This window comes from Penicillium hispanicum (assembly GCF_028827665.1).
Source record: "Penicillium hispanicum strain IBT 35686 chromosome Unknown utg000007l_segment0_segment0, whole genome shotgun sequence".
NCBI lineage: Eukaryota > Fungi > Ascomycota > Eurotiomycetes > Eurotiales > Aspergillaceae > Penicillium > Penicillium hispanicum.
This window is the reverse complement of record NW_026623199.1, coordinates 2,146,395-2,170,817: the sequence shown is the minus strand read 5'-3', so window position 1 is coordinate 2,170,817 and position 24,423 is coordinate 2,146,395. Positions and strand designations below refer to the sequence as shown.

At 52.0% G+C, this 24,423-nt stretch overlaps 9 protein-coding genes across 9 annotated transcripts; 5 read left to right on the top strand and 4 right to left on the bottom strand.

Annotated features, from left to right (window-relative positions):
- Positions 1 to 120: 120 nt before the first annotated feature.
- On the top strand, positions 121 to 3,919 carry N7459_008602 (putative spindle-pole body protein (Pcp1); the record flags this gene model as incomplete). The annotated part of the gene is made up of 3 exons (XM_056947770.1): positions 121 to 720; positions 771 to 3,607; positions 3,682 to 3,919. The coding sequence occupies 3 exons, from the start codon at positions 121 to 123 to the stop codon at positions 3,917 to 3,919; spliced, it is 3,675 nt and encodes a 1,224-aa protein (XP_056797280.1).
- Positions 3,920 to 5,296: 1,377 nt separating this feature from the next.
- Positions 5,297 to 6,867, bottom strand: N7459_008601 (AAA family ATPase VPS4; the record flags this gene model as incomplete). Its single annotated transcript, XM_056947769.1, has 4 exons — positions 5,297 to 5,518; positions 5,585 to 6,035; positions 6,105 to 6,440; positions 6,569 to 6,867. The coding sequence occupies 4 exons, from the start codon at positions 6,865 to 6,867 to the stop codon at positions 5,297 to 5,299; spliced, it is 1,308 nt and encodes a 435-aa protein (XP_056797279.1).
- A 232-nt stretch (positions 6,868 to 7,099) lies between these two features.
- N7459_008600 (tubulin-binding prefolding complex subunit YKE2) lies at positions 7,100 to 7,742 on the top strand (the record flags this gene model as incomplete). Its single annotated transcript, XM_056947768.1, has 4 exons — positions 7,100 to 7,250; positions 7,321 to 7,516; positions 7,570 to 7,630; positions 7,695 to 7,742. The coding sequence occupies 4 exons, from the start codon at positions 7,100 to 7,102 to the stop codon at positions 7,740 to 7,742; spliced, it is 456 nt and encodes a 151-aa protein (XP_056797278.1).
- Positions 7,743 to 8,247: 505 nt separating this feature from the next.
- Positions 8,248 to 9,928, bottom strand: N7459_008599 (phosphoglycerate mutase, 2,3-bisphosphoglycerate-independent; the record flags this gene model as incomplete). Its single annotated transcript, XM_056947767.1, has 3 exons — positions 8,248 to 8,458; positions 8,518 to 9,838; positions 9,898 to 9,928. 3 exons carry the CDS (start codon positions 9,926 to 9,928, stop codon positions 8,248 to 8,250), a joined length of 1,563 nt encoding a protein of 520 aa, XP_056797277.1.
- A 322-nt stretch (positions 9,929 to 10,250) lies between these two features.
- N7459_008598 (mediator of RNA polymerase II transcription subunit 9) lies at positions 10,251 to 10,766 on the top strand (the record flags this gene model as incomplete). Its single annotated transcript, XM_056947766.1, has 1 exon — positions 10,251 to 10,766. One exon carries the CDS (start codon positions 10,251 to 10,253, stop codon positions 10,764 to 10,766), a length of 516 nt encoding a protein of 171 aa, XP_056797276.1.
- Positions 10,767 to 11,344: 578 nt separating this feature from the next.
- N7459_008597 (glycine hydroxymethyltransferase SHM2) lies at positions 11,345 to 12,974 on the top strand (the record flags this gene model as incomplete). Its single annotated transcript, XM_056947765.1, has 4 exons — positions 11,345 to 11,377; positions 11,444 to 11,494; positions 11,591 to 11,955; positions 12,014 to 12,974. 4 exons carry the CDS (start codon positions 11,345 to 11,347, stop codon positions 12,972 to 12,974), a joined length of 1,410 nt encoding a protein of 469 aa, XP_056797275.1.
- A 910-nt stretch (positions 12,975 to 13,884) lies between these two features.
- Positions 13,885 to 15,044, top strand: N7459_008596 (AMMECR1 domain-containing protein; the record flags this gene model as incomplete). The annotated part of the gene is made up of 2 exons (XM_056947764.1): positions 13,885 to 14,477; positions 14,582 to 15,044. The coding sequence occupies 2 exons, from the start codon at positions 13,885 to 13,887 to the stop codon at positions 15,042 to 15,044; spliced, it is 1,056 nt and encodes a 351-aa protein (XP_056797274.1).
- A 413-nt stretch (positions 15,045 to 15,457) lies between these two features.
- On the bottom strand, positions 15,458 to 16,888 carry N7459_008595 (serine/threonine-protein kinase; the record flags this gene model as incomplete). The annotated part of the gene is made up of 3 exons (XM_056947763.1): positions 15,458 to 16,064; positions 16,133 to 16,629; positions 16,712 to 16,888. The coding sequence occupies 3 exons, from the start codon at positions 16,886 to 16,888 to the stop codon at positions 15,458 to 15,460; spliced, it is 1,281 nt and encodes a 426-aa protein (XP_056797273.1).
- A 694-nt stretch (positions 16,889 to 17,582) lies between these two features.
- Positions 17,583 to 24,384, bottom strand: N7459_008594 (DNA polymerase epsilon catalytic subunit POL2; the record flags this gene model as incomplete). Its single annotated transcript, XM_056947762.1, has 3 exons — positions 17,583 to 23,530; positions 23,584 to 23,723; positions 23,777 to 24,384. 3 exons carry the CDS (start codon positions 24,382 to 24,384, stop codon positions 17,583 to 17,585), a joined length of 6,696 nt encoding a protein of 2,231 aa, XP_056797272.1.
- Positions 24,385 to 24,423: the final 39 nt, after the last annotated feature.

Below are 24,423 nucleotides of genomic sequence, written 5' to 3'. Positions count from 1 at the left end.
CGTCCATCGGTGGTTGACACAACACGTCTAATCCAAGTGCTTTTCCCCATTTACGCTTCTAGGCCGGTGATGGTCGCGCGCTGAACGGCCTCAAAACTTCCGCCAATTGGTTCTGACACCATGGCGTTCCCTTATATCGAAACGCCGCGCACCGAAATCGACGGGAACGCGACTTACCTCACCAACGGTTTTCGCAGCGCGGGGCGCACGCACTTATCGGCCCTTGATTCCGTGGAAAACTCGTTTCATACTCCTTCCAAGGACAATGATGTGATCAAAGGTTTTGACGAAGGACGAAAACGCGTCTCCGGAAGCTTCAAGACTAGCACCCCGCGCGCTGGGTCGGGTCCCAAGTCAACAAGAAGCGCGTTGCGACACCTTCCATCAGCTGCACCTGCAAAAGGCGAATTCACACCACTCATGCGAAGTGCGGCGAAAAACAATTACTTGAAGAATATGTCCACAACTCGAGGGGTAGATGGTCCGAAGACCCCGGCATACCTTCGCGAAAGCAATCGAGGCAGTACTCATACCCCTGGCTTGCCTGCCATGGACATGACCGACATATATGAAGAGGACGCGACAGGGGGTCAACCGACGCCGGTCCCTCAAGTTGCCAGCAGTAGCGTGCAGAGCACACCGCTCCCTGGATTTCTGGGACGCGAAGGTGCCGGTGTCCTGGGAGACGGGCAGAACATGACGCTTAAGGAACAAGAACGAGTAAATACTGCTCCTTTTAACGATTTCGAGACCAATACTGACTTATTCAGATCATTGACAGGCTTGACAAAGACAATTGGAACCTGAAGCTTAAGATTCACTACCTCGAGGAGCAACTGGAAAAAGCAGGGCCGGAATACAACAGCACGGCACTCAAAGAGAACACCGAACTCAAGGTTTTGAGATTGACAATGCAACGTGACATCTCCCGATATAAGAAGAGTTTACTTCAAGCTGAACGAGACTTGGAGGATTACCGCCAGCAACTCATGGAAATGAGAGAAAGGGCCCGAAGGAGACAAACAGACGAAGAGGCACAGCGTGAGATGGACCTGATGCGCGAGGAAATTGATTCTCGCGACAACGAACTACGAGAAATCCGCGAAGAATTGCGACTGGCCAAGAATGGTCAATCTCAGGAGATCGAAAAGCTTCGAGATGAAGTTGAAGATCTAGAGGCAATGGTCAGAGAAAAGGATCGAGCTATCGACGCGCGTGACGAAGAACTGGAAGAATTGAAAGCAAACGGAAACAACAACGATGCAGCCACGGAATTTCAAGTCGAGATCGACCGCGCAAAGGAGCAGATCCAAGAGCTCCAGGAAAGTCTTGAGCAAGCCAAGTTAGACGCCCAGGAGGCGGCCGATACTGCCAGACATGCTACCGATGAGAAGGACCGCGCTGAAGAAGATCTCCGGGAGCTGCAGGACGAGATGTCCAATAAATCTTTCACGACAAAGGGTCTCAGCCGACAGCTAGAGGAGAGGGCAGAGAAGCTCGAAGAGGAGGTGCGTGGGTTACAACACGAGAACGAGATTCTCAAGGTGGAACTGGAGCGCAAGACCGAATCCGTATCTCGTCTGGAAGACCGCTGTGAGATCATTCAACGCGATTTGAAGAGCAATTCCGGTAAACTCGGCGAGGACCTTGAATCGGCCAGACATGAACGGGACTTAGCTCAATCGGAGCAAGAGAGATTGTCCACCCGCCTGCAGGAAGCTCTTGACGACATTCAGCGTCGAACGGAAGAAAAGGAGCTCTTGCAAACACGACACCACGCCTTGACTGACGAGTCGGGGGGTCTACAGACTGAGCTAGTGCGAGCGCAGTCTAGAATTCGTGAGCTCCAGCAGGCGGTCGAAGAAGCCAAGAATCAGGCCCAGAATACCCAGAATAGCCATTGGCAACATGAAGTGGCTATCGAGCGTCTCCGGGACGAGATCGAGTCTCTTCATCATGAAATTGAAGACAAGGAAGGTCACTTTGCCCTTGAGCAGGACAGGTGGGACAGCACGAAGCGAGCCCTGCACTCTCAAAAGGAGCGAGCCGAAGAACAAGCTGCTGGCTATAAGCGAACCATTGACAAGCTTCAGGAGGCAGAGCATAGTCTCTCAGGAAAGGGTTCCAAGCTACAGGAGGCCATCGACAGCGAGAAACAACGTCACACCCAGGAAGAAGCGGTCTTGAACCGCCAAGTCCAGGATTTGAGTGACGATCTCGCACAGAAGAGGCGGATTCTGGACGAGCAGCGTAGCGACCTTCTCACTGTACGGGAGGAACTCCGTGTTTCCCGGCGTGAGGAGCAATCCCTCAAAGAGAAGGTCCAGGCGTTGGAAGATGAAGTTGTTGTCCTACAATCAAGCCTGGCGGATGAGCAGGAATACGCAAAGGGTCGACAACAAAAGGGATCATCGGACGTGGAGACTCAGTTACAGAAAGCCATTGCTGACAGACAGACTCTTCGTGATCAGCTTGCTAATGCTCATGTTGAGTTGCATGACTTGCGAAGCTCGGCAGTTGAAATCGAAGCCGAGCGGGACGAACTACATGCTCAGCTTGAGCGAGTGCAGAATACAGACGGAACGGCCCCATTTGACCGCGAGAAACTCGAACTCCGGAAGACGACTACGCGACTTGAAAGTGAATTGAAGCGCTTGCGTGACGACAAGACAGCTCTCATGGAAATTAAGGAGACCCTGGAAAACCAGCTTGGTAGCGAAGTCGACCGTGCTACAGAAGAAGAAGATCGCCTTTCAGCTGAGATCGATCGTCTTCAGAATAAGCTGCTTGCTGGCTCTGGTGGTCGGGATAGAGAACTGACAACGGCTAAAACCAAGGTGCAACGGCTAGAACGACGCGTTCAAGAACTAGAGACGTTGCTTCAGCAGCCCACCACGGATAATGAGCCGTCAACGGCACATGGAGATTTGTCTGTCCTTCGGCATAGCCTTGACGAAGCGCGCAAACGTGAGAAGACTCTTCTTCAGCGCGAAGTCGAACATAAGGCATCCACACGTGCTTTGAAATCGCGAGTGGCAGATTTGGAGCGAGATATCCATGATGCTCTCATGAACAAGCTCGATTCACACTCTCAAACTTCGCCCTCTGACAAGCTTCATGAAGAGCTGCGGAATCTACGGAAGCAGCTTTCAGATGCCCACAAGTCTCTGAAAGAAGTCAAACTCAAAAATCGGGAGCTGGAACGTGCTGCGATGAAAGAAGAAGACCAGAAGGATCTGCACGAGCTTCTCAAGTCATCAACCCTCGAGGCCGAAGCTCTGGCACTGAAAATATCTGAGCGAGACTCACGATTGAATGAGCTCAAGACTCAGGTTCGCAGGATTCGTGAAGAGCGAACTTTCTGCGTACGCAAAGCAGAAGCAGCAACCAAGGACCTGGAGGCCTTGCAACAGCGTTACGACGAAGCCCTAGAAAGAGCTTCCAGTGGCAAATCGACCACCAAATCCCGGCATGAGAAGGAGATCCGCGGCCTCGGCAAGGAAATCCTTTGGCTGCGAGCACGACTCCACCGTGAGGAAAAGTTCCGCCGGGATCTAGCTTGGAGCAAGGGCTTGATGGAACTTGGGGAACGTGTTCGCGTCGCATGGTTCGTATTCTCACCTATTCCCCACCGCTTTCCAGACAAGGTGATGATTTGACTAACATGACTGGATCATCTAGCAACGAAGCCGATCTCCGCATGATTACCGAGATGGGCGTTCAAGCCCGAGATCGCACCGCCGTCCGTTCTCCTCGCCGCAAGCTCCGGTCTGCCATCTCCTTGGTAGTGGCTTCTGTACGTATGCAGAAGATGGGCCAGGAATGGAGACGGACCAAGAAGTTGGGAGAGGGTTTGAAGCGTGCCAAGAATGAGATGCTGAAACGCCGGGAGAGCTCAAGCAAGAGCCTTCCTGGCTAGTAGACTCGACCAAGTCTAGCTGCTGCTTGGTTTTATATGGATCCCTTTTGTGTTGTTTTCCTCCTAGCGTCAACCTTCCTTTTTGCCACGAGATTCCCCGACACGTCATGCTGGTATACACTGTTTCGTTCTTGGCTTTTCACCTCCTTCTCGTCTTGTTGTTTTGTGTACTGCATAGGCGTTTGAGAAATGGGCACTGTAACCCTGAAATTGTCGAGCATAGTCACACTTGGCGTGGAATGGAACGGTCGAGGTATTATTTTGAGTAGCGCCTTTGAGAAATTAATCATGAACTTGCATCGGAAACGAGCATTGGAAGGCATAGCGTGGAGGGCAACTGCAGACCCTACAAAGGCCCTTCCCAAAGTACCAATTTCACAAGCGAAGGTTCCTACTTGACCCCAAAAAAAGGGCGTTTAGTAACGCCTCACTGCATGGTGGTCTAGTTGGGACGCCGACTAGACTTACTTGGCTCTCGGGTCTGGCCAACTACGAGGGCATTCCCCAGGATGGTTCGGGTCCTGCGGGGGTCAGTGAAGGTAGTAACCGGGGGCGGGCGGGATACGCGGCTAATGCGTAGCATCTTTTTTGAAGTTTTTAGTTCGATACCATCATGTTGATACATACTTAAGCAAAGCGTTGAAGTGGAAGTGATATTGTGAGGCTATTCCTAAGTTCCCGATTTGGCGACAGTGAGGTTAAAGTTGCAGTCCACTGCCGCGGGTTCGAACCCAGCTCTCATCGGATTTCATGTTTCCATCTTTTGACCGGACGCGTTTGTTGGGGCCCTTCCAACTGAATATCTCTTACTTGTGGTCACTTCTATACTCCGACGCGTAGTTCATCCGCGAATCAGGGCTTGACCTCGGGCGTTGGTGGGTCTCGTCTGGCGTCGGGCCAAACCACTCACAAAAACGAAGCGCAACAACTGCCATTTACTACAAACGATGGAGATCACCCTATTAAATGCCACCATGCATGGAAGACATGCTTACAAGTGAGTCTCTGCTCTGTGATTGCACTGAACTTGGAGTTATAAGACCGAATAGTATGTATGCACTACTGCTCGCCCTTCCGAGGGCGAGAAGCTGTCAGAATAAACACATGGATATTTGCTCAATCAACGCCTCGCCATTGCCAAGATACGTAAGACAGGACAGCACAAGAAACAAGACGCTCCAACACCAAGGCTCGTCGGAGACAGCCGCGGAAGCCATAGAAAACACCGTTGGTAGATGGGCCAAGGACAGCAGGGTGAGAAAGGGAACTGTATATCTTGGACAAGACACGATCTATTCCATGAGATTGACCACTTTCCCATTCAATCTAGCAGGAAGCCCAAGAGACGGCAGCGGAGCTAGATTAGTGCAGAGACGATCACGCTCCCTCGCTGCCAAACTCTTTCGTCCATTCGGAGTTACGTTGAAGATCCTCCTGGCTGACCGTAGGCCGGGAGTTCCGAACAGCCTTAATGAAGTCCTTCAAAACGAGAGGTGGCTCGAGAAGCTGCTCTGCCTCTACGCTGAGCCAAGTCATCTCCATTGCGCCGGCATCGCCGGGAGAGCACGGAGTCAGTTTCTCGGCCCCGTCCACGGTCACCTACGGGAGGAGAGTTAGCAACCAACCCGTTCACTTGAACATGGGTGCACCAGGCAAACCACAAACCTTCTTATAGTGTGTTGCTGTTTGAATCTTGCGAATTGGCTGCATCAGGGCATCCTGCACAGCAATGCTGATATCGCTGCCGGAGTAGCCCTCGCTCATTTCGGCCAACGATCGGTAATCTGCTTGGGTCATCTGACACGGCGTAGAGCCCACGGCCAGCATGAACATCTTCATCCGTGCATTGATATCAGGCAAGCTAATGTGAACTCTCCGTTGGAATCGTCGACGAATGGCCGCATCCAACTGCCAAGGAATATTGGTTGCTCCCAAGATCAAGACGCCCTTGGAATCTTTCCCGACACCATCCATTTGAACGAGCAGCTCGGTCTTGATACGTCGAGACGCCTCGGATTCACCTTCGCCACGAGGTCCGCACAGTGCGTCCACTTCATCAATGAAGATAATTGCTGGCTTGTTTTCACGGGCCATATTGAAAAGCTGCTTGACAAGCCTGGGGATCTGTAAGTCAAACAGTCTGCTAGAAACTCGGCGAAGCGACCGAGATTAGGGTGTCTCTCACCTTTCACTCTCACCCATCCACTTAGAGACCAAGTCACTGCTGCTGACGCTGAAGAAAGTGCTGTTTGCTTCCGTCGCAACGGCCTTGGCGAGATAGGATTTTCCAGTGCCTGGGGGGCCGTAGAGCAGAATACCCTTCCAAGGTTGCCGCTTGCCCGTAAAAAGGTGTGGGAACTTGATGGGAAGAATGACCGCCTCTTTCAGCGCTTCCTTCGCGCTATCCAACCCAGCGACATCCTCCCACTGAACGTTCGGCTTATCAGACAAGATGGCTCCCTGAAGGGCTGACCGGAGCTTTTTCGATTCCGCATCTTCACCGTTGTCATCGTCTTCTTTGCTGTTCAACAACGGTCTGTCAGCCTTGTAATAGCTCCCAACAAGACCTCTTGTCGACCGTCTCAACAATGTAACTGGTCTGCAAGAAGCCACGTTGATAGAAACAGAACACAGGTGCCAAAGACATACCCTCCTTTCCCACTTCCTTGCGCCACCTTTCCATTCGCCCCTAGCGCACTGGGTTTTTTTCGACCCTCCGCCGAGGCCAAATGATTCTTCAGCTTCTCGGCGCGATCCATGTACTCGCCAGTTTTGGCGCGAATCATCTCCTTCGACCGGGGATTTTTCTCCCACTTGAGGGCCAACATGAACAACTCCAATGCGGAGTAGTACAGCTGATAAGCCTTCTCGTACTCGCCCTCATTGTCGTTCTCAATTGCCTTCTTGACTGTGTCAATCGCCCGTCCTAAAAAGTCCGTGTTACTCATGCTGGGAATCGCACGGTTTCCCGTGTTCGTCGTCACGCCTCGGGGAAGTGGCAAGTTAATCGCGGAGTCGTAAAGTGGGGAGAGGGACGGAGCAGGAAGAGCGTCTCGCAAGTGCTAGGCAGCGACTTTAACGAAAGGTAGCAACCGGCTGGAGGAGAATGGGCCAGCGTTCAAGCTGGAGGCTAGAGACAGAGAGTGAAAAGGGCGGTCTTCACAATGGTGGGTGTGGGGGATGATTGGAGGGGGAAGGGAGGCCGGTGTTGACGGGCGGGCAGAAGTCGATCGATCGGTTTTCCCTTCTCCCACCTCCCCGCCAACCGTCGCCATGGACCCCCAGAAACAGCTTCAGGCACTTTCGGACCAGTTCCAGCAGCTGCAGACCGGTATGTTCTCTCTCTCCCTGAATTTCAGATTCTGATGGATCACAATATCTAACTCTCTTGGCGCATCCAGAGCTCGAAGGGTTGGTCGATGCTCGTCAGAAGCTCGAGTCGCAGCAGCAGGAAAACCAGGGCGTGCAAAGCGAATTCGCCCAGCTCGACGACGATGCCAATATTTACAAGCTTGTTGGCCCCGTACTGTTGAAGCAAGACAAAACCGAGGCGGTCATGGCTGTCAACAGCCGGCTCGAGTTCATTGAGAAGGAGATGTCAGTATCTTGCTCTTGTCTCACGGGCGTTATTCTGACACATGCCACAACAGCAAGCGAGTTGAGAAGGAGATTGAGGATAAGCAGGAGGAGGGCGAGAAGAAGCGCGCCGAGGTAATTATACCTCACTATGGCAATATTTTCTGCTCTGGGGACATACTAATCCCCGTCCATCTAGGTTGTGCAAATTCAAGCCCAGGCTCAGCAGCAGGCAGCATCGGCATAAGTTGAAATATTTCTTGCAGATATTATCAATGACGAACGATTGGGTCGAATTGACTGGCATGCGACCAAACTTCAACTGTTCACTATCTCTTCGCCCAGTCAAAAAAAGTCGACTACGCGAGACACGGGGCTGGAACTCCATTTGACTCTTGAAGGAAACACTAGCAGCAATTGGGAAAGGCACGGATCGAGTGTAATGAAAGATCCCTGTGGTATGCCGTACCTATGGACGAAGTTACGGGTCGGCAGGCAGGGACTTACCAGAAAAGATTTATACCCTTTGAAATTTTGCATGAAGCCAGAAATGAGAATGGCTGTTGCATCACTAATTTGAGATATGCTGTCGCTGGTCAAAATCATCATGTCTTGGACCACTGATTAGGCCCGAAATGTATGGCACTTCTATTAGTTTCTCTCGCTGTAACAACACCGGGCTTATCGACATTCCAATTATCCATTCATTGAATCATTTCATAAACAGAAGTATATGTGCGAAGAAGCTCTATCTATGACTTGACTAGCAGACTCTTGCCGGTCATCTCAGCGGGCTGCTCGATGCCCATGGCAGCGAGAACGGTGGGCGCAACATCACCCAGAACACCGTTGCTTTCCGAGAGGCTCCAACCCTCAGGAGCGTTTGCCATGACGAAGGGAACAAAGTTAGTGGTGTGGGAGGTCTTAGGGGTGCCCTTCTCGTTGAGCATCTCCTCAGCGTTACTAATTTGCGGTTAGTTCAAGAATCAACAGTGTACCCCTTTCTTCTTGATGTGACTTACCCGTGGTCAGCAGTGATGAATAGAATGTAGTTGTTCTTCTTGCAGGCCTCATAGACCTCGCCAATGGCTTTGTCGGTGGCAGTAACACCCTGAATGGCAGCCTCATAAACACCAGTGTGGCCGACCATATCCGGAGGAGCAAAGTTGTTCATAACAAAGTCAAACTTGCCCTCTCCAAGTCGCTCGGCCATCTTAGAACCGACGCCGGCGGCGCTCATCTTAGGGTCGAGGTCGTAGGTAGCAACCCGGGGTGAAGGGATCATGTCACGAACCTCGCCGGGGAATTGCTTCTCAATGCCACCGTTGAAGAAGAAAGTAACATGGGCGTACTTCTCAGTCTCAGCAACGTGGCACTGCTGGAGGTTCTTCTTGCCCAACCACTCGGCCAGAACGTTACCCATGTGCTGGGGAGGGAAAGCAACAGGGAAAGTATAATCAGTCTTGTACTGAGTCATGGTGGTGATGGAGATGTTCTTGGGGTAGGGGAAGTCAGGGCGGGGAGAGCGATCATAGTCGCCTAACAGCTGGGTGATCTCACGGACGCGGTCCGAACGGTAGTTGAAGAAGAAGAGGGTATCGTCATCCTGCACACGACGCTCCTTGCCGCCGACAATGATGGGCTTCAGGAACTCGTCGGTCTCGCTCTTCTCGTAGCGGTCCTTGATAGTTTGGAGCGGGTCCGAGCTGTCCTCACCCTCACCGGTCACCAGACCCTTTAGACCAACCTCGACACGCTCCCAGCGCTTGTCACGGTCCATGATGTAGTAGCGACCCACGACGGTAGCAACCTCACCAACACCGAGCTCCTTTGTCTTGTTTAGCAGCTGTTCCATGTACTTGGCAGAGCTCTTTGGGTCGGTATCACGGCCATCGCCGAAGAAGTGGATGTAGACCTTAGGGATTTGCATTTCCTTGGCGACCTCCAGCAGGCCAAAGAGGTGAGTGATATTGGAGTGGACACCACCATCCGAGACCAGACCGCAGAGGTGCAGGCGACCGTTGCCCTCCTTGGCGCGGGTGAAGGCCTTGACGATGTTTTCGACCTTGTTCAGCTCACCCTTCTTCAGGGTCTGGTCGATGCGAACGCTGTCTTGCCAGACAACACGGCCGGCACCAATGTTCAAGTGGCCGACCTCACTGTTGCCCATAAGACCCTCAGGCAGGCCAACGGAGAGGGAGGAGGCATCGAGTTTGGTGTAGCCTTGGGCAGTCTTAGAGTTGGCCTCGGCGAAGCCGGACATAAATGGGGTCTCGGCAGCAGCGATGGCATCGCCCTGCGGGGGCGACTTGGGACCAGCAATGCCCCAGCCATCGATGACAACTGCAAGGCCACATTAGCATGGTGACGTTTTGAGGACCTGGGGGGTAAGGCGATCATACTCAAAGCGACTTTGTGGTCGACCGCGGCCATGGTGGGGGTGTATGTGTCGTAATCACACCTAAAACATAGATCAATGGCTGAACCAAGGAAGCAAAAGCGCTCAATCGAAGGTGTTCTTTGCTTACCTACGGACAGGTAGTGAGAGGAGGGAGAAAGGGGACGAGAGAGAAGATCAAAAGGGCAGAAACTGGTTGGCCGGTGAAGGAGGGGCATTCCCGGTGACGCTTTTGGTTCTCTCCCCCCGACGTCACCGCGCGTTCCGACCCTTCCCTAAACGCTTACCCCAGCACCGGTTTCTATAGCCATTCTTCAACGCTTCTATCCTCGGGACCCGGTCTGCCCTGGATCTGCAATGACTTCCAGGTCCCCGACTGCAGCCACTCCGCTGCCGAAGTCTTCGGCTGCGCCCGAGAGCCCCTTGAAAGATGCGCCCGTATCGCCACAAACCGCACCGTTTCCTCCCCCACAAACGTTTGAGATCATTCCACCACTGCATGGTATTCTTCTTCGCTTGCTCTCGCGGAAAAGCTCTTCGGACGCCACTCGAGGCCCCCCTGGAGAAATTGCTGGAGCTCCAGGGGCTTCGACAGACGCGCCATCACAGGGCCAACAAGGCCCGCCGAATATCCCTGGCAATGGGACCAGCGATACCACAGCTTCACAATCGCCCCTCGACGTGAAAAATATTCCCACAGAGACTAGTTCGGTCAAGATCAGGATTCAGAAGGCGCGTGCGATGGTGGAGGGACTCCCTGATGTACACCGGTCCATCCATGAGCAACAGAAGGAGATTGATGAGCTTGAGGACCGCGTGGCCCGCCTGCGCTCTGTTATTTCGGACTTCGGAAATAGGGCAGCGATGAAGTAGGCGAAAAGGTCTACATACGACACTGGTAGCGCATTTTGCATCTCCCTACTACTCAGCACGCGGACGAGGCAACAGACTGGCATCAGAAGTGGACTCGCCTCCCAGCTACGTTGCTGACTCTTTTTTGTTGGGTGCTTTATATCTTCTGCTGGCGTAAGGAAAGGAATACCCATTGTTTCTTAGCGGTCTCTCTTTTCTTTTTCTATTTCTTTTTTTTTTGGCATCGAGTCCAAAGGCTTCGGCATCTAGTGTTGGGAGCAGACAACCATCGTACTTGGGTTCTTGGAGCCATAGAAAGTAATTCCGTGCCTCCCATGCCCTCTGTGTAATGAAAACTCTCATTTAGGATCATTGTAAAGTGCACAACTCAGACCATCAAACTCAGTCCGGCGAAAAGTCTCCGATATCGTCGACGGGCCGCAGCCTGAGGCACCGGGCGATCCCTCCGCCCCTCCCCCCACTACCCAGCTTTTTTTTCTTCGTTCTTCCACCAGCTTATATTCTTATACCCTCCCCATCCTCGCCCCCTTTCCTTCCCTTCTCCAATATTCATTTCTCAGGAGATACCTTCCGTCACCATGTCTTACGCTCTGTCCGATGCCCACCGGGCTGTGAGTCTTCCAAGTGCTCCCAGAGTTTTCGATTAGATTAGATCATTGACTCATTATGCTTTGCAGCAAATGCACAACACTCTCCAGGAGAGTGACCCCGAGATCGCGCAGATCATGGTACGTGATAAACCCAGCTGAACCGATGATCGTTATAAAATTTCATCTTGCAAAGTCAAGCCGAATGCTGTTTTGCTAACGGATATGACACTGTAGGAGAAGGAGATCCAGCGTCAGCGCGAGTCCGTTGTCCTGATTGCTTCGGAGAACTTCACCTCCCACGCTGTTTTCAACGCTCTGGGCTCCCCCATGTCCAACAAGTACTCCGAGGGTTACCCCGGTGCCCGTTACTACGGTGGCAACCAGCACATCGATGCCATTGAGATCACCTGCCAGCAGCGTGCCCTCAAGGCCTTCAACCTGGACCCCGCCAAGTGGGGTGTTAACGTCCAGTGCCTGAGTGGCAGCCCTGCCAACCTGCAGGTCTACCAAGCTCTCATGCGCCCTCATGACCGTCTGATGGGTCTTGACCTTCCCCACGGTGGTCACTTGTCGCACGGCTACCAGACCCCCGCCAGAAAGTACGTGGGAATCACAATGATTGCTTCCAGTTGACGGCGTCACTAACATTCTGTTTAGGATCTCTGCTGTCTCAACCTACTTCGAGACCTTCCCCTACCGTGTCAACCTGGAGACCGGTATCATTGACTACGACACTCTCGAGGCCAACGCCGAGCTCTACCGTCCCAAGTGCCTGGTCGCTGGTACCTCTGCCTACTGCCGTCTGATTGACTACAAGCGCATGCGCCAGATTGCTGACAAGGTTGGTGCCTACCTCATTGTTGACATGGCCCACATTTCGGGTCTGATTGCCGCTGGTGTCATCCCCTCTCCTTTTGAATACGCCGACGTCGTCACCACCACCACCCACAAGTCTCTCCGTGGTCCCCGCGGTGCCATGATCTTCTTCCGCAAGGGTGTCCGTAGCACCGACAAGACCGGCAAGGAGATCTTGTACGACCTCGAGGGCCCTATCAACTTCTCCGTCTTCCCCGGTCACCAGGGTGGCCCCCACAACCACACCATCACTGCCCTGGCTGTTGCCCTTAAGCAGGCTGCTTCCCCCGAGTTCAAGCAGTACCAGGAGCAGGTTATCAAGAACGCCAAGGCTCTGGAGGACGAGTTCAAGGCCCTTGGTCACAAGCTGGTGTCTGACGGCACTGACAGCCACATGGTTCTCCTAGACCTGCGCGCCAAGAGCCTGGACGGTGCTCGTGTCGAGGCCGTTCTCGAGCAGATCAACATTGCCTGCAACAAGAACTCCATCCCCGGCGACAAGTCTGCTCTGACCCCCTGCGGTATTCGTATCGGTGCCCCCGCCATGACCACTCGTGGCATGGGCGAGGAGGACTTCAAGCGCATTGCCCGCTATATTGACCAGACCATCACTCTCTGCAAGAAGATTCAGGGCGAGCTGCCCAAGGAGGCCAACAAGCTCAAGGACTTCAAGGCCAAGGTTGCCTCCGAGACTGTCCCTGAGATCCTGGCTCTCCGCAAGGAGGTTGCCGACTGGGCCAGCGTCTTCCCTCTGCCCGTCTAAATGCCGTCATCATACCATTGCAGGAGGTGACTGTCAGGATATGAAAGTTACGAAGAGAGATCTCTCAACTCAGATCTCGCGAGTTCAACATCATCTACAAAAGCGTCGGAGATCGAATACCATACGGTGCGTTACATGGGGTTATTATACAGGTCTGCTTTTTCAACCTTAGGGACATCTGGGATTGGGTAATTTTTTGTTCCTTTTTTTCAAGCATGCGAAACGAGCAATTTCTATTCACCTCGCCGCTTCTTCAACTGTGGGAGGACATGATTTTCTGGAGACGAAAAGTTCAACATGATTAGGCACGTCGGCCTTTTGATTTGCTGTACCATCTGATGTACATCATATATCCAGCTACTCTTGAAATCCAATGCAACCGATTGCGGTTGGGCACTGCCTCTTCAGGTACACGCGGGATGGATCTGGTCATTACTTGGCTCTTTAGTTCTTTATTTACCCACTTGATCTTGCATAGGTACCTTGGAAGTACATATTGACTCTGCCAGGTGGGCAGCTTCCCCCAAGTTAGGTAATCCCTCCTCACGTGTCAACCTTATCACATCACCCCTCCTCAGTGCCGGGGATCTCCTTCAGGTCTCTTCTTCCTCGCCCCTCGCTCCTCGCCCGTTTGTTCTCGGGGCTTGCTCATTCTCGTCGTGTCTTTTCTTTATCTGTCTTTGAGACCACCTCAGTTCTTCCCTGTTCCTGTCACAGGCAGGTCTTGACCGTATCCTTGATAAGACGACCTCTATCTTATCGTTTCGTTGGACCATTGCGGACATCGCTTCCACCGGGCTCACGGTTACTCCAGGGGATCTGAGGCGGCAGGGTGGTACCAAAACACCTCTACTAGGTCATTTACACAGTGGAAAGAACAAAATCTTACCGAAGAAAAGCATTTGCAGCTATGGCCAATGCAGCGCAGTGCTATTATTGCTTCGAGAGCCTCGCGGCCTCCTTCGAGGCCCGGGAGCCTGTGAACCTGGCAGCTGTAGAAGCTCTTTGGGAGAAACATGAGCAATATAAGAAGCTCTCGAGTCTCGGAGCACAAACCGAGGACAGTATAGCCTTGGACGAAGAAGACGACGACGGCGACGGCGAAGAAGACAAGCCAGGCCCACGGCAGTCTGCAAATGACGAGGATATTGAAGACGCTCGGCAGGCAACCCAGACCAGCAGTCGGCCAAATCGTTTGAAGCTTCCTAGCATCAGCCGTCTGCAGAGCCAGATTTCCTCCGACTCATCTAGTGCGGCTACGACCCCGTCGACCACATCCAACACATCGTCCAACTCGCTTTTGTCCAGTTCTACCACTGTGACGACTCCAAGTTCACAATTGGACGCTACGGGCTCCCGCCAAAAGCCCGTTGAACGGCGGTACCCGCTGTTTGTGACCTGGGATACACTGTCACGCAGCGGGCACAAGTCTCTGCGCGGATGCATAGGCACTTTCGAGGCGCAGGACCTCGCAACGGGGCTAAAGTCCTACGCTTTGACCTCGTATGTGGTTCTTCTCGCCTTCATTCTTTCTTTGCCCTGCGCGATCCCGCAGCGCTGTCATATCGTTAAGCGAGACCGATTTCAACTGACATGCCGGGGACTAGTGCTTTCGATGATACGCGCTTTTCTCCCATCCCAAAATCGTTACTCCCGTCACTCTCATGTTCTCTAACCCTTCTAGGATCATTTGAGCCGTGCACCAATGCCATGGACTGGATCCTAGGCACTCATGGCCTTCGCATCTCCTTCATCCACCGTGGCCGACGCTACGGTGCTACATACCTACCCGATGTTGCGGTAGAACAGGGCTGGACGAAAGAAGAGACGGTCGAGAGTTTGATGCGGAAAGCCGGCTGGGATGGCGGCGTTGGCAGTGTTGCTCGAAGACTGTTGCGAGGTACTGGCACTGGAGGCCCTGGCACCACAAAGCCCTGGGATCAGGTCTCAGAATTCCGCACTGTCAAATATCAAGGCCTCAAGGCGAGTGCAAGCTATGCGGAGTGGCAGGAATGGCGGAACTGGGTGCTCTCTCTAGACGATGGCCGAGAGATTCTAGGCTTGACCTGATTATTTCCCCCGACTACTAGACGCCGTTCGTCTTGTGGATACGGCTTGATGATTACTACGAGTCCTTGCCTAGGTAACTTTTGTGCATTTGGGCTTCTAGTTGAGTTATTTCCGGGTCGCAACTCATGCAGGAGAGGGTCGTCATTATTCTCTGTGTGAGCAATACATGGGGAACAAGACTCGCTCCAGAATTACTATCCCTTGAAGACCAAATGGCTCATCGGTTAATTTATGTTGTCATAATAATGCATGTGCTATGTAAAGACCACTCAAGCAACAACCCGAAAAAAGAGCGACAAGCATCCAAGCATGGGCTCAATATGACGAGAAACGTACACTTCGAGTATGCGGCCCAGAGAGAGAGAGAGAGTATAAAGGTCTCGACGCGCTCATAAAGTGCTCCATACTATTTCCTATTTGGCATGTGCTCCACGACTCCATAGCCCAGCCATCGTCTCCTTCACCCGGCGCTCCTGCTCACGGATCTGTGCCTCTGTCTGGCCGCGCGCATTGCCCCGACTGTCAATCTGCATAGGACTGTCACCGTTATTGCCGGGGGTATTGTGTCCTGATTCCGGGAGCGTCTCATCGCCATTGACATGCTCGGGCTTGGGATCGATGCTCATCACACCATCCATCATGAAACCACCACCCTCGCGCAGCTTGTTGATGGCGCGCACAGTGTCGATCGCACGATGCAAAGTGCGGCGCGCGTTGAAATTTTTCTTGACTGTGGGCAGTAGATCCTCGCCAGTGCCAATCTTCGAATCGTCGTAGGGCGGGCTGATCCAGACGTGCTGCAAAGCTTCGTGGGCGGTCATACGCTGTTGCGGATCGATCGTGAGACAGCGGTTGATGAAGTTGCGTGCTTCTTGTGAGACACCGCGCCAGTATTCTAGCGGTGTGAAGGAGTAGTCCGCGGCCAAGATTGCCTGCATCTCTTCCAGGTTGGAGTCCCGGTCAAAGGGAGTATACCCGCAGAGCAGGAAGTAAGTGATCACACCGATGGCCCAGATATCACTGTGAGAGTTGGTCGTTAGAAGAAGATTCAGACCGAAAGGAGTTATGGCAATGTGGAAAAGACTTACACAGGCTTGCCATGGCCGCTCTTCTTAAAAATCTCCGGTGCCATGTAGCCCGGTGTTCCACATGTGGTTGTCAACACGTGGAACTGCTCCTCGTCCATGATTCTCGACAATCCAAAGTCGGCAATCAGGAGATCGGCATTGTCTGCCGGGGTGCGGAAAAGAAGATTCTCGGGCTTGAGGTCACGGTGTACGATACCATGGTCGTGGAGATAGGCGACTGCCGAGAGGACAGCGCGAATAAGACTTGCGGCATCGGTCTCGTAGTAACTGCCCTTTCGGCAAATGCGGTCAAAGAGCTCTCCGCCCAGGGCAAGCTCGGTGACTAGATACACTTGATGACAATACTGGTCAGCGCATAGGCCCATAGCGAGGCGAAATAGGAGGACTGTGCGGAGGCAGAACGCACAATTGTTCATGGTCTCGAAGTAGTCCACCAACGTGAGGATGTTCTGGTGGCCCATGGACACTCTCTTGAGCACTGAAATCTCATTCCGGACCTATTTGTTTGCCCATCGCGGTCACTATCGTCAGTTATCCCCATATTCATTTGCCAGGTGAGCCGTAAAGTGTCCTATTTACCATGTGCTCGCGCCCCGCCATCAGGCGTTTGTTGATGACCTTCGCCGCATAATAGCCACCGGTATCGATGTGCACACATTCCTTCACGACCGAGTATGAGCCGGCGCCGAGGGTCTTGCCCGTCCTGTATCGACATGGCTGGACCTGCGGCCTCTGACCGCTTGGAGCTTGCGCCATTGGAACGGGGGGGCGGGGATGTGGAGTGCGAATTGGACGCTGTTGGTGAGGGTCCAGCAGCTGGGGGAAGCCGCGGAGGGATATGTATATGGCGGTGTCAGTATGTACCTGCGGTCATAGAGAAATGTCAGCCTCATGCTCAGTGTGTCGCAGGAGTTGACCGCATCGTGCGGGCGGGTTCAGTTCCACCGACGCAGAGACAGTTGAGAAACCCACAGGCTCCAGTCTATTTACTCCCTTGCAATCGGGCTGATGGGTCGAAACGTCCGACCGGGAATGTGTAACTCGTTCTCCAGGTAAGTGAGTATTTGGGGGGGAGTCGAGAGGTGGGGAAGGAAAGATGATAAGGGAGGAAGGAAGTGTGAATGAAGGGCGTTGAATGGTCGGACGATCGACGCGCGATCGCCAGCGGTACCAGTCTTCGAGTAGTCTCGACGCTTCGGACGCACCAGACAGCGTCTTTCCTCCACACCCGTCGCTCGACCTTCAGTGTTCGATTAATAAGGGGAGACTAGGAAACAAATATAATTGAAATCATGCAACTATGCGCTGCCACTAACTATACATATTGGCCAAACACCGCATGCCATGCAAGGAACCCAATGCACCCGAATGCGCCGCCCTCTTCAGGCAGAGAAAACAGACCACCTCACAGTAGAAAGACATCAGAACAAAAGAAAGACATGGAGCTATGTTACATCTGGTCCAGCACCCCATCAACCACATTTTCCAGAAGCTGCAAGCGGTGGAATTTGGCAGCACTCTGCAGCACTCGAAGCTTCTTCTCGGCCTCTTTCAGATCAACAGTTGGCACCCACTTGCCACTGCATGAACAGTGCTCCATAAAGTCACTCACTTTCAGACTGCTGCACTTGGAGCATTTGAGATCCTGCGCCTGCCACTGGACCACAATACCATGTACCTGGCCGATGAGAACTTCTTCCTGTGCCAGCCGGTCGTACTCAGTCTGGCAGAAAGGGCAACGCCAGGGTTTGGAGGCTTTGCTGGCATCTGCACCAGGGTCAGGGAGCACATCCTCATCACGGCATAGATCAAGATCTCGGATGAGACAACAGGCGTTGCAAGTCAGTTCCGGCAGTTTCAGATTAGCACTGGGGTTCTCAAAGCGACCTTCTTTGCTGAATTCGCGGACCTCGAAGAGGGCCAGCAATTCTCGCCGCAAAAGTCGAGACTCGAGCGTTGTGGTCTTTGACAGACTAAGCACTTGCATGAGCAGTTTGACAAGCTCCAGCGCTGGGTTACGCTTATCTCCATTAGGGTCGACTAGAACGCCGGGAAGCACAGGGAAAGCATAATCAGATGCTAACTCTGGATGAAGCATCTCGTCGCGTTGTCGACGAATCAATCCGGAAATCTGCTTTTTCAGCGGCTTGGAGAATCGCTCGGCAAGTATTGCAGTGATCTCTTCACTCTCCTTGTCGCTCGGCTGTCCAATGGGGATTTGCGTCAGGCGGGGAGTGGAGGAGAGCTCGCCGTCGAGGAGTTCCGGGCGCTTCAAGGAGTGCATCAACTCAATGTACTCCACAACCCAGTCGTGGAAAATGCTTTGCATGGGCGTTGGCAAGAACCGGCTCAGTTGCCAGTGCATGACGGTCTCAAGGTCTTGATTCTCGGCCTCGACCACTTCCCGACAGCCTTTGCCTCCATAGTTGTACTCGTCGTACCATACAAGGTAGTCCCAGTATTCTTTGATTTCGAGGTCCACGAAGTGGAAAGACGGATTTGCTCGAATTGACTTCAACACGTATTGACTGTAGGCATAGGCATTGCCAACCTCGGTCTTCGTGGTCTGCAGCAATAGACGCGTCGAGCTGGCAAAGACAACATTCGAGCCCACCCGTCTAAACTCGGCCATCAACCTCTGGAAGGATTTGCGTGAAAGCAATCGAACATAATTGTGCAGGGAACGATCATAGAGACACGAGATCGGACTCTCCACCCATCGGATCAAATGCTGGACCATGATATCAGCCATGCTATTCCCAGCACAGGCCTCGGTCCACCAATGCTTGACCATTTCTCGTAACACAACCGCACCAGCAGATGCAAACGCTTTCTCGGAGTACAATACGCCTGTGTCTTCTGCACCATTTCCGGATGGTGCTAGTAGTGTATCGCTCCCCTCCATCTCATTGATGATCGAGGAGCTGAGAATTGTGTTGATAGCCAGGTTGCGAACATCAAGCTCGATGCACACAGTTGAATAGGCATTAGGGACATTCACCAATGGCATATGGACCCTTTCAAGCGGGCCCACAATGTCATCTCTCTCGTAGCCGGCATGATCGGGCCGAGGCCCTGTCGACCACCACAGAACAACGTTACTCTGTTGGAGTCGTCTGGCATATGAGACATCAATGAGGAACCGAGGGTCGTCAGTCTCCAGGTTACAAAGTGGCACATCTCCATATCGAGCGAGAAGGGTCAGATGTTGAATCCAGGCAGACAAATACAGATAGTGCGTAACGAGACGCCTTGCAATGAAAGACTGCCAGCCAAGGGGTGGAAGGTCCATATCCGACACTTCAGGCTTCACTGATAGTGTAGGGTACTCCTTTAAGATAGGAATGTCGTGGCAAAGACGGTCCTTCTGCTGAGACTGGATGACCAAGATGGCTGGGTGAGTTTCGTCGTTGCGAAGTTTCCTCACCAAATCACCAATCTCCAGGTGAGCTTTTCGGCGAGTCATTACCTGGGAGGTCTTGAAGTGGATCTTGTCCTGGTACTGGAATGCATTCTGGGCCTCGTCGGTAGAGGCATCCTGCAATTTCCGAGAAAGGAGTTCCGAGTAAATTTTGTCAACATTGGGTAATCCTTGCACATCTCTGGTACGGTTGAGAATGACGATATTTGCCTCGTTCTTGGTTGTAGAGAAAAGTGCAAACACTTGCCTATCTCCAGAAGCAACGTGATAGAGATAATGATAAGCCAAAGGCGACTCCATCAGGTATGGTTTGTCGGAAGTTGTATGCAGGAGGGTAGAGAGGTCAAACCCTTTTTCCAGCCCATCACCAAGCACACCACGTTGCTCTTCGTCGAATGTACAATGGCTTCCTAGCTTAAGCACCGCCCGAACGCTTGGTGTGATATTCCGTTCATAGACACCCTCAATGCTAGAATGCTGAAACAGAGCATCCATCTTGTCTGCTTCCTCCAAGAAGGTATCTTCTGACAAGGACAATTTGAATAGATGGACCGAAGGATGACCATTGGGTAGGGTGTGGTTGACCTTTTCGACTTCGCAGTCTGGCACTTCAATATCGGGCAGGGATTCTCGTTTCAGATTCACAAAGAACTGCCGGGGAACTTTGACGTTCAGTGCATGGATTTTTTGGTCAATCAGCACAAATGCCCGCACGATCCCTGGTCGACCCGTTTCACACAATTGTAGAACTTGCCATGTATTGATGTACAGCATTTGGGCCTGATTGCGGAAGAAGTTGCTCAAGGAGTCCGAAGCAACATGATTCCGTTCACCAAATAGTTGACGACGACGAATTCGAGCTTGTTTCTGAATCTTCCATTTCTGCTTTTGGTACCTGAGGAATCCCTGGTAATCCTCAGAAATGGATGGCATGTTCGGGGGAAGACTTGCGAAGGGATCGAGGGCTGTTTTGGAAGCACCCTCAGGGTGTTTTCTCTTTTGCGACATCTTTGTTTCTGGCGATGACTTGAGCTTCTGTGTCGAACTTGCAATCACTTCGTCCATGTCACCGGCGTGCTGGACACGATGATCCAGAATGTTTGCAGATATTGAGGAGAGCGGAGCCTTTTCAGACTTCTGAAATAGATCAGTCATTTTCTTCTGCTTAAACTTGTCATCCTTCTGGTTTATTCGGCGTTGTAGCCAATCAGGATGAGCGACACGAGGCACTGGGTTCCGAAGCTTCTGAAGAGCCGCAGGGATAGTGATCAGTTTTTGAACTACCGAGCCCAAACGCTCAAGATAATAGTCCCAGTCAATGACACTCCGAGGATCCATATCAGCAGGATCATCCTTCAGCCATTTCCGCAGAAAAAATCGCTTCACGTTATCCTCGGCGGAGAAAATAGTGACGGGAATAGCTCGTTCGGTGACGGGTGTGTTCCTGGGCCTCGCAGAGATAATGTATTTGCAGTTCAAGCCTTTGTCTTTGACCATCTGCTCCCCCAGGAATTCAGCCAGACGCTTAGCAGTTGTAATGGATGTGGATTTCTGGTTTCCATATTCTTCCAAAGTCTTAGTCATGCTTCGGTTCTCCGAAATCAGATCGATCAACTCTTCATCGGCCAGTGTTGCACCATGTTCGTAGAGAACATCTAGCCATCTGTCAGCGACGCGAGCCACAGCGGCATAGGTCTCAGCGAGATTGGTTCCTTCCAGGAAGAACTTGAAGATTTGAGTCTGGAAGATTTTGATTAACTTGAGCTCTCCTCTTCGCTTGACTTCGAAACCCTTGAGTTCGGCCAAAGACCCATCATGGTTGAACACGGCGTATCGCTTTTTCAAGTTCTTGTCTTCCTCCTTTGATGTTGGTAGAATCATGGCCCTGTAAGGTCCATCGACTTCAAAGAAAATGGAGTTCTCGCTATGAGTCTCGTACTTGAAGCTGGAAGGTTCAACAAGTGCCTGGTACTGGTGGTTCGTGTACCTCGCATGAACTAGGTGATTGAGCATGACACAGGGATAGGAAATGCCCAATTTCTTCCCGTTCTTCAAACTGAATGAGAAATTCTCGGGGAATGTGCCAGGGAGCATACACCAGATACCATCTGTGTCGAGTTCCAGGGGTCGCCCGAGGCGTTCGACAAGTTCTCGTGCCATTTGGATAATATGAGCACCCGTCAGGCAAGTAACGCCGGCCATTTCCATTGAATACCATCGAGAGCCCTTTCGCATCACGTAACCGTAGAAACTATTCAAAATGACCTTGTGCGCGAGCTGCAGCGAATCAAAGAGAACAATCATCTTCTTGGCCTCGTCGATCTCAGTAGCAGAAGCTCCCGACGATTGCAAAGCATCTGTCTTATTTTTCCAGACTTTCTGCTTGCCTTTGAAATCATATCGACGATCACGGAAGCTGCGGACTGTGTCGACGTAGAATGGATTTTCTCTTTGGCAGATGATAGCCTCCCGAACCATCGTCTTGCTATCGTGAATTTTGTGGTAAATTTTCTTGCTGTAGTCCTGCATGCGCTTTTTGACTACGCCGGCCTGTTCCTCGACGCTTAGATCACCGAAAGACCTCATGGGAGCATTTTTATTGCGACCGGGAAATCTTTCGTTGGTCGTAGCACGCCGAATCATGTTATATTCGTCGCGCTTTGCAGGCAAGAACTCGCCACGCCAGGCCCACGGCATTCGTCTGTCACAGGTTTTTCCAGGGCGATTGAAATCGCACGCAGCACAGTTTGACTCCTCGATCATGGAATCTGGCTGTAATCGATTGGTGATCATGATGTTGGGATACATGGATGCAACATCCAAGTGATAGATGAAGGGCACCTCGTTTCGGCTGGGGTTGTTCTTCAGATCAAGCAAGCGCTCTGCAATTTGAGCCTTGACTTCGTCAAAATTCACAACATCGTCCATCGACTTCTTCTCCTCGACCTCGATACTGAACTTGAGCGCATGGTCCAGGTCCCGGAGAAGTTCGTCGATCGCAGTGGGATCGACTGTGAACGATACAGGGATGTCACTGCGAAAGACACCAGCCTCGATACTTTCAACGTGACCACCCACGTAAGTCTCTGACTCAAGCAGATGGCCTTCATAAAAAGCTTCGGGGGGGTCCTTGTGTTTGTTTGGCAGGACAATCTCGTGTTGGTAGGCTTGGACCATGAGAAGCATCTCACACAGAGTACCAGTTCCTTTTCGCAAAGTATCATCCGGATTGAGGGGAATGATAGTACAAAGGGAGAAGATGAAAGGATGCACATATTTCATGTAAAGGTAGTAGGTCGCAACAGCGTCGGAGACGGAGTACTCGGCCAGAGTCTGAGGTCGTTCGCTCGCATACGGAGTCATCAACTCGGGGTCAAGCTCGTCGGGGTCATAGCCAAGCTTTGCGACAGTCACAGCCTTCAAACCACGACTTCCTTGGGGGAGGTAACTGTCACGATTGACCCATGCAAAGCAATCCATGTGGACACAATTATTGCTTTGATAGATGTCTTCACTGTTCTTTCTGAATCCGATTTCCATGTACATGTCGATCCCCTGGACGCTGGCTCTTGCTTCCACGAACGGCCAGTCGAAGAAGTCACCGTTGTACGTGGCAATGACGGTAGGTTTCGCGATCTTGATGTGTTCAAAAAATCGTTCTATGACAGCTCGTTCGTTCGGTTCGTTGAAAATCACGAAAGGTCCACTGTACTCGGGCTTGGGCGTGTACTCGAAGTCATTGATATCTTCGGATACAATCTCTCGATTAGTGATCAGAAATCCTTGCCCGTCAATCATGTATGAAATCATCATGATCTGATCAATCAAGGCGTCGGGAAACTTGAGAGGCAGTTTGGTGGTCTCGATATCGTAAGCCATGACCACCGGATCAGCACGTGTGAGTCGTTCTTCCAAGCAGGTCAAAGAAATGACGCCATGCTTTGCCTTCACATTATACCATTTTCCGATCCGAATATCTGTGAGGTGGTAAGCGATTTTTAATTCCAACACAAGGGGCGAAACCACAAACCCTTATCAATGGACACTCGGACATGGTATGGAACGTCGTACTCTCGAATATCAACAATAAAATCACTCGCTTGCATGTTGGCGTTAGGTCGTTGCTCATTAGTTATTTCGTCATCATAAAGGTCGAAACCAGTAGTCGCGCTGAGAACGAGGTTAGCACACAAAGTAATCGAGATTATGAATGCATCACAGACCTGCTCATTTCGACGTAAGCGTCCATCACACTCGCATTTTTCTTGTTTTTCTCTGCTAGAGGGAGAAGAGTTCTCCGAACCTCCAGAAGATTAGGAACATTGGCGAAGTTCAACTGGATGAATGTCCTCCGGTGTCCGAGCAAATGGTTTGGGAGTTTCAGGTCCTCTTTGTCGAGTCGCTTGAAGCTCTTGATAAGCCCTTCGAATGCCCTCCGACCCCATTCCTCTACTTCCATCTCATGGCCCTTCTTGACCGCAATGAGGAAGTAAGGGTCGTATTCCACTGTTGCTTTGAAACTACCTCCATCGTCCTGGAGGAAGTAGTAGTCGACACCGGCGCGGCCTCCTTGCACACTGGGGTCTTCTATGGTCGTGCTGTGCATGTTGATGAGCCAGCCGGCTCTTGTATCGCCGGACTCGAAACGCGGAAAGCCGAGGGATTCATCGATGCCGTTGGCCAAGCGAATGGCTTCGAATTTCTCATCTTGAGAGGTTGCTTCAGTCGAGCGCAGGGACGAGAATTCGACGGTTTTTGTTCGGCGAGGGTTTGATGATGCCACATTTGATCGGAACTTGTTTCCAAACTTGCTGGGTTTTCGCGAAGGCATCGTAACACTGGCGCCCAACCCGGCCTCTCAAAACGGGGT